The sequence below is a fragment of the Alligator sinensis genome, unplaced genomic scaffold, assembly GCF_000455745.1.
Source record: "Alligator sinensis unplaced genomic scaffold, ASM45574v1 scaffold860_1, whole genome shotgun sequence".
Lineage (NCBI taxonomy): Eukaryota > Metazoa > Chordata > Crocodylia > Alligatoridae > Alligator > Alligator sinensis.
The window spans coordinates 2,881,441-2,890,167 of record NW_005841923.1 but is presented as its reverse complement, the minus strand read 5'-3'; the positions used below and the strand labels follow the sequence as shown (position 1 = coordinate 2,890,167).

Genomic DNA, 8,727 nt, shown 5'->3' with positions numbered 1-8,727 from the left:
CTTTCCCCCCTTCACAGCACTACCCCTCCCACAAGCCATTTTCCCTTGGTTTTGTCTGGCAAATCTTACCATTAGGTCTTTAGAGGAAAGATTGTTTCGTGCACCACATGTGAGTAAAGTGTTGACCCTAATAGTGCTTCTATTCATCACGTGCTTAACCCCCACTAACTTTAGTAGGAATAGAGTTAGAATACTGCTGAGTGATTTTTAAACACCCTCTAGTAAACTGCAGTGTAAACTTAGGGTGCTAGAGACATTATTATTCTGCTTTAAGGAATTAACTATGCCTTGACGCTTTTTTTTTTTTTTTTTTTTTTAAAGATCTTTCTCCACGGTAACAATTTGAACAGCCTTCACCAGCTTATACACCCTGAATGCCTGCCTTCTGAATTTGGAGGTACGCTTCCTCCCTATGATATGGGAACATGGGCTCGGACATTACTTGGTCCTGACTACAGTGATGAAAATGAATACACTCACACTTCCTACAACGCGATGCACGTGAAGCATGCATCCTCCAACCTGGAGAGGGAGTGCTCCCCAAAACACATGAAAAGGTGAGAATTGGCCATTAGGGCTAAACAGGCTTCCAAACCCCATCTTATTGTTTGATACAATGTGTTATGTATTTATTCCTTGCCAATCTAAATGGTTGGCTAACTTGACTCAAAAGGAGGCAGCTGCTAATTTGTCTGAAGCTAAAAGTAAGAGCACTTCACCTGCGCTGCAATTACTACATGGCAGTGAAAGGCAAGCTTCTCCACAGACCCATAATTACTTGTCTGATTATAGGCAATTGTAAAAAAAACAGGTTGAAATTAATGAGCCCTCTATGATGCGTTGCATAAAAAAATCACAGTGAAATGCCATTTCCTATGGTATTCTCCATCATATAGGCTTGTTTCTGTTCTGTTGCACATTAAATGCTCTAGCTTCAGTCCATGCTGCCCACATTTAATGACAGATTGTATCTCCTTGTAATGTACTACCAGTGGCTTGTGTACAGCAAGCTCTGCTGCCCTGCAAAGGATGAATAGGCCAGTCTTGTCCCAGATGTCTCTATAGTCATTTCCTACTACTATTAGGTTTGCTAGTGAAGCTCTTCTTTTAAGCCCTCTCTGGTTTTAGATCTGATGATTAAATACAGCTTCTAAACATTCACAAACCTCACTAACTTGCCCTGCTTGATGAAAAGGGGCACTAGGATGACTATTATGGGTGTCTGTGGATTTTTGAGTATGAGTTCGTCCTAAATTATGCCAATGAGGGCAGGGCTTATTGGCTCTTGAGGAATATGACAATAATTACAGTGGCCTCACCTGCTGCACAGCAGCATAATCTCTTTGCCTTGTGCTCCACTAAACTGTTTTAATGCAGATTGCATCTATCCTTTAATTGGTTGCTGCCATTTGATGAGGTTACTGCTCACAGCCTTGCATCACACTATGTTATGGGGATAGGACATCATTCCCTTACAATGAAATCAAACCTGACACGATTGACAAAACATAATGTCAAGTAATTAATCTAAAAACACTTTTCATTTCAGAGGGAAAATAGCTTTGAAAAAAATAAATTATCCCCAAGGAAGAGACACTCCATGTTCTTCAGATTTAGGTTCTGACCTGTCTTGTGAAAAAACTTACACACTTCATAACATTTATACACTATGAGGAGCCTCCTTGACTTACTTGGATCTACTCATAGTGCATTAAGTTAACTTAACTACCTGCTTACAGAATAGAGGCATGAGCATGCAGATAACCGGTTACCTATTAGGGCTGCGCGAAGCTTTGGTACCTGATTTAATTCGGCGGAGATTCGACCCAATTCGGTGACTGAATCTCCAAATTGGAATCGAATCAGCAGACCCTTTAATCTCTCCAAATTGATTCGGAGAGATTCAGAGAGATTTGACAATTCAGACATAGACATAGCTTTAAATGTTTTTTCTACATATCTCAAGGTACCAGGTGGTTCGTGAATGCTGTGATGCTGGGCAGATGGAGTGTCCCACAGGAGTGCAGAGGGCTCCCCAGCGTGCTTGGCAGCACTTCCAGTCCGCTTCTGCATCTTCCAGGGAGTGCACTGCACCCCCCCCCCCCCGGCCGCCCCCCCCCGCGTGCTCCTGGCTCAGCAACTGGTGCCTCCTGGGTCTGGCGGGGGCACCTGGGTTCCCCCCATGGCCCATCGCCGAGCTGGAGGAGCAGGGGGGCCCCTAGTGTGCTCTCCGGCTGACCCAGAAGTGGACCAGAAGTACTTTTGGTCCGCTTCTGGGTTCACCGCCAAGCATGCAGGGGGCCCCCTGCACTCCCGTGGGATGTTCCATCTGCCCCAGCATTGCAACATTCATGAGCTGTGTCTGGTACCTTGAGGTATGTAGAAAAAACATTTCAAGCTGTGTCTATGGCCGAATCACTGATTCTCCATATCAGCATTGAATCTTCGGATTCAGATTTGGCCTAGTCGAATTGGAGACAGTGATTCAAATCACTGTCCCCAATTCAGGCTGAATCTGAATCCAAATCGAATACAGCCCATTTCACACACCCCTATTACCTATACAACCAGCACCCCTCACAGGTCTTCTGCATAGTAGTATGTGCTTTCTAGATCTTAGATCTTCCTCCTTTCTGTGATACCCAGGAATTTTGCCTCGTGAATTTTTTTTTCCGTCTCTTAGAGATGTTCTACTTCTCCTTAATACCTGTTAGTCTTTTATTTGTGACAGTTTTGGTTAGCATTTTTCAGTTAACTAATACCTGTTGATGGCTTGGAGATGTGATTTAAAAAACCCCCCAACAATAACTAGAACGGACTATTTCTTTTTCTAAGCCACTTTCCTCAAAGGAATAAAAGTGATATTTCAAAGGTTCAGAAAGCTTAAGACTGATTATGGCTCTCCAGCCTGATCACCATATATAACAACACAGACTATATGATTTCACTGAGTAATTTTTCTACATTGAGTCCTATCTCAAGGGAGGCCTGAGGAAGGGAATTGTGATATCTGAAAGCTTGCCTATGTCTATACAAACCATTCAGCTGGTCCAATAAAAGATATTGCCCACAAGAATGCTTGCCTCTCAGACATGAAGCCCAGTAATTGTCCAAAACAACAAATAGTGTAGATAAAGACCTTCATTATTTATATGGCTAATTAAAATGCAAAGTAGGATAAATGCTCCCTGGCTATTGTCACTACAGTGCCACTGAGTTAGTTAAAACTGTCTTTTAAACACTGTTTGTGTCACCAAGTGTCTGTGCATTTAGGGATACTGTAAGGGCAATTTGAGCATCAGAGGCCTGGTACCTTTAAATGGCATGTAGTGACAGGGAACTGTAGGCCAAACTAAAGCTATTTTGAAACAGAGAACTGATTACCAACAGCACTTGAGCAATATGTAAAGACTACACAGAGTAAGTGAAATCTTTATATAAATATAGAATATATGCTACAACTAGGGAGGGGATTTACACAATATTTAAAGTCATCCTTGATAACAAACCACTCACTACAATTATTGTATATGAAATATTATAGCTATTCCTTTTCCTCTGGGAGCTTTAATAGCCGATGGTGAGAAAAAATAAGACAAAAGCCACAAACCAGAAAGAAACTTCCCACATAATGGAATTAGAGACCAAATAACCAAAATAGTTCTTTCTTCATTTAATGGAGCTAATATATTGGTATTTAGGAAAATAGAGATTTTGTGAGTCTAATGAAATAACCTTTGCATTTTCACATGAAAATACATATTAAGCATATCAGACTAAATACTGTTGGAAATAAAAATCTACTCCATGAAGTCTACATTGATGGAGAGTGATTCTGGAACAATGAAAAAGAAATAGATACCAAATCTGCTTCAGGTACAAAAAAATGAGAGCAGAATTTTGGAACCTATATTTAAGAAAGAAGAATTCAATCTGAAAGAAGTGAAGAGAATGTATTGGGATAACCAGACGAGACCAGTACAGTACAGTTTGACTTGTTCATTCTAGCAAAACGAAAGCTAAATAGAGATTATATAAGTGCATCAGGTCAGTAAAATCTAGGGAAGAAGAGGAACTATTTAAGCTATTGGATGGTTTAATGTTGGCCTCAAATAAAGGAAGACTGGAAATTAGAAGAAAGGTTCTAAGCATCAGAGTAAGGTTCTGGAGCAGTCCTACAACAGGTGCAGTGGGGACAAAAAGCCTAACTGGTTTCAAAGTAAAGCTTGATGCATTTATGAAAAGTGTTTAGACTCTGTGAACCCAGGAGGATGTCTCTTGCAGTGCTATTTCAAATGTTCATTTGAAGAGTAATTAGCAATGAATTTCATAATACTACCTATTCTCCAGCCACATGATGGGGGGTTTTTTTAGTAATTAGAAACAGCACAAGGTTAGCCTTTAAAAGCAACTTCTTGTTTATTTCAGCAAATGCTAGCCTGTGTAGATGGGGAAACATTAAAAAAAACAGCCTAGAAATTGTTACTGAGCCTGCACAATGGGATGACCCTGAAAATGTCTTCGGACCTGGTGTATATATTGGTGGAGAAAGGGCCTTCATTAAAATGGCTTGCTGTTTGTTCTGGTTCAAGTAATTACCACATCACACCCCACTAAGAAAAAAAATCACAACTATGTCAATCACAGCCCATCCTTCAAAATTATCTTATGACATGGAAAAAGGTAGAGTCCTACTGCTGGTTTGAAATTGTTGCCAAAATGCTGATGACACCAGATAAAGTGTCCTATAGCCAAAAAAAAAAGCAGCAACAACAAAATACACTCAGAATGTATCTGTGTATTAAGATTATGAAAACTGAAAGATACAAAGACAAAATATGAAAACCGTTATAGCAATAGCGAAGTCAGTTCAATCTTAAAGTACGATGTCATTAGTTTTATAGTGATTATACAAACGAGGCCCAGGATCAGTTCTCTCTATTTGGAAAGGCTCCCAATGTATCCTATGAAATTTTTGTCTCCAATAAGGCAGCTGGTTGGTTGAGTTTTATGATCATAGTGCAATGTAGATGTTGTGGAAGATTTTGAAGATGGGGAAGAAATAATCTCTCTGGTAGTTGGAACCAATCTTATAAACTGCTTTAAATATTTAAGAGGACTTGAGTTAGACTGTTTAGTAGAAAGCTTGTGCAGAGATCAGGACATTGGTCTGATGTTCTTCTAGCTGTGGTCTCTGTTGCCCAGTAGATGAACTTCTGCATTTCATATTGATTGGAACTTTTTATGGGCAAGTAATCTAATGGATTATACTAACTAAACCCAATGGGCACATACGCAGAGATAACCATGGCCATAATCTTTTCCATAGACCAACAGATATAATCACCCATACCTATTTAGGCAGGCAATAGCAGTGAGTGAGCAAAAGATCTACACATTAAAGACTGATTTGCAATCAAGAAGGATGTTAGGATGGGTTTCAGTTCAATTAAAGAGCTTCTCTTTTCCCAGTACCATTATCATTATCCTGCATGTGTTTAGTAACAGTATGTAATCTTTTCCTAAGCTCATGATAGTCTCATTTTTTTCCGGTATTCAGTTCTGTCCCCAGTATACCCCCTCACTATAGCAGCAACTGGGACTTGTGCTGCTGGGGTTTGAGCTTCTTCCAAGCTAAAGCTAGGCCTTTGGCAAATGCAATAGAGAGTATTTTCTGGTGCGATTGTTTCTAGCAAGGTAACTGGGACAGTTTTGTCATCAGACTGCTCCTTTTCCACTCTTTCTTCTTCATATGTCAACAAAAACCTTTCTAGCAAGATGGGTTTGAAAACTCAATACCACTTAGAAATATATAGAGGAGATAAAAAAATAATAAAATAATAGTCCACTTAATGTTCCCTCCAAAAAAGAACATTTTACGATAAAGTTATGGTTAGGGAGCAAGTAAATTAAAGAGTAAAATCCATTGCAGAGATGATATAATTATCCCATGGTCAAATGCACTGCAACTTCAGGAACTTCATAATTAAGGTTACACCATATATGAAATCCAAATATGTTAAGTTGCAGAAAAAGAAAATTTTAGACCCCCAAAACAATCTAATTCTGCCCTGGGTTTCAAAATTACTTAGGTACCTAAAGATGGCACTAAATTCACCAGGTTTAAAGCATGTAACTCCATGGGAATTAGGCTTCTGCTTGTGCAGGTTATGTTTCATGCCAAGTGATAGTCAGCAACTATTACTGCAGAAGCAGTAACATACCATCAAATAAAAATGATTATGAAAATGCATGAAAACTACTGACTAGCAACTGCCTTGTCCTACTCACTCATTAGGAATTAGGCTGTTCCATTTCAAATGGGGACTAAAAGAAAAGGAATATTATAACGAAGTTAAAACAGTTCCACTTCTTGCTTTATGGCTAATATATATAATGCCAGTAGGGAATCACCTTATTTTTTTCCTATTTTTTCATTTTTTATTTTTAAAAACAGGAGAATGACTCAATTCCTTTTTGAAAATGCATCCCTATAAGCAGTTAAAGAGTGAGACAAGCTGCAATAATAAAGCAGGTGTCCTGGGCACAAGCTGAAAATATTACAGTAAAAAGTTTTACAGCTGCTGCCTGTGTTTTGCTAGTTTCATAAACTAATGTGAAAGGGGCTTGTTGATTCACCATGATATATGACCTTTGGCAAGCTGCCAGGGATACAGTAGAGAATGCTTTAAAGAATCAGATGACAAAGGCTCTTAAAAGTATGATAAAAAATAACAGGCCACGATTTACCCTTAAAAAGCTCAAGATTAGGAACCCTGAGTACACATGAAGTGAGACAGAAATGTCTGTCCTTCCAGGATGTTACTGTTTTCACTAAGTGCACATTCCCCACACACAATAGTGATTGGTGCTATAGGAAAGCAGGCAGAAATAGTGACCTCACTATCTGTTCATTGAGGCTGCGTAACACGTCCCACTATAAGCTCTCATCTTCAGTTGCATAAAACAAGATGTTTAAGTGCAGATAAGCAGCTTGTCTAGCTAGGAGGCAGCAATTAATTAAATGTAATTTCTGCACCTAGTTGTGGGTTGTCTAGACCTAACAGACAGTAGGATTTTTCTTGGCTAGTTGTCTTTATATAACTGTATGTCTAGCAGATCAAACATGAGCACAGAGCATCAGAGGCTCTATGGAAATTCAGGCGAGTAGACAAACCATGAAAGTGAAGCACAATTCAGCCATGTTCCAGGAGCACCTAAATTATAGCAGCAGGCATTCAGTTCTGGAATGAACTCCAAGAGTAGTGGATAAGGTGGCTGACAAATGTTATTAGTTGGCTTTGGGATATACCATGACGTTGTACTTTATTTTATCTTGGTATCCCACCCCTAGTTCCTTATACTTTGCGGACTTTGAGGACTGCTGGAAGGCATCAGAAAATTTCACAAGAAATCTTACAAAATTAATAGCGCTCATTATAATTTGTCGGTTAAGACGGCTTGTATGATGCTTGTTATACCTAATAGGTCTTTTGTTACGTATCCAGATGTATGTCTTTTTCTGTCTTGCCTTATGCTGTCATCCCGTGTCATTCTCTCCCATTAGAAGTATTTAAGAGCAAACAAAAAATTAACTGGGATGTTTTGGATAGGGAAGATCCTGAAAAGCCTTGAGCAGGGGAGCTGACTTGATGACTTCCTGAGGTCCTTTCTAGACCTACTTTTTAAGATTGTCATTATAACTCTGCCAAATTTTAACCATTTCTGATTAAATTACCCATGCTAGGTGTCTGCCTCAAGCTAACATTGTGTTTTTGGAATGTACCGCCAAAATGGTTTAGTTGTTTCCAAAACCAAGGATGAGGAAAATCCTCTCTTTGAAATGCTCTTTTTCTTTGGAGCAGGTACCTGAAAGGCATAGATAGGCATGTAGGTTTGCCTCTATGACAAGCCACCCAAATTTGGACAAGTTATAAACAGGTCTGTGCTGCCAATGTAGTGAATTCCTAATTTCACCAGAAAAAACAGAGCCTTGTATTTTTGAAAAAAATCACAATTCACATATGCTCAGAAGAGACTTCTTCAATATTCATGGCTACCATCTCCAAAAATCCCATTATTCCTGAATGTGCTCAAGCTAATCACAGGCTTCAGTGCCTATGATGCATGCATCCTTCCCACAGATCAATGAAGTTGGATCTCACCCTTCACAGTTCATAGTGAACACTAGAATCCATGCTCTCCAAGCTGAAAATGCTCCAAGCCCATGTGAAAATAAACTTCCCCTTTCATTGCATCTTGGGCTAAGATAGGGCCAGACACATATATTTAAAGTACAGAGCCTGTCTGCTCTGTTCTGAATGATCCTCCATTGTTGGCACTCAAGTAGCAAGATTTGAATGGAAAGAGAGCCTAGAGTTAGTGTCATAGTTTCATAGTTGGTAGGGTCGGAAGGGACCTGAGCAGATCATCAAGTCCAACCCCCTGCCATGGCAGGAAAGAATGCTGGGGTCAAACGCCCCGGCTAGGTGTCTATGTAGCCTCCTTTTGATGACCCCCAGGGTAGGAGCAAGCACCACTTCCCTTGGAAGTTGGTTCTAGTTGGGGACAGTAAAAAGAGTCACTGGGTCAAGGAGTCAGGTGAGAGGGGGAAGGTGGGGGGAGTATTTATGACTCTGGGTTGGAGAGGGAGACTGGGAGTAGGGAGAGTAAATTGAGACTTTTTAGGTAATGGAACCAGAACTGGGAGCCCTGGAGGGAGGAAAG

The 8,727-nt window shown here is 40.0% G+C and overlaps 1 protein-coding gene across 1 annotated transcript in view; it reads left to right on the top strand.

The window, feature by feature from the left end:
• CLVS1 (clavesin 1) overlaps nt 1-8,727 on the top strand; it is a 150,362-nt gene that overhangs the window by 121,766 nt on the left and 19,869 nt on the right. The window contains exon 4 of the mRNA XM_006019128.1: nt 322-557. Within this exon, the coding sequence (XP_006019190.1) occupies nt 322-557 (236 nt within the window). The remainder of the gene's footprint in view (nt 1-321; nt 558-8,727) is intronic.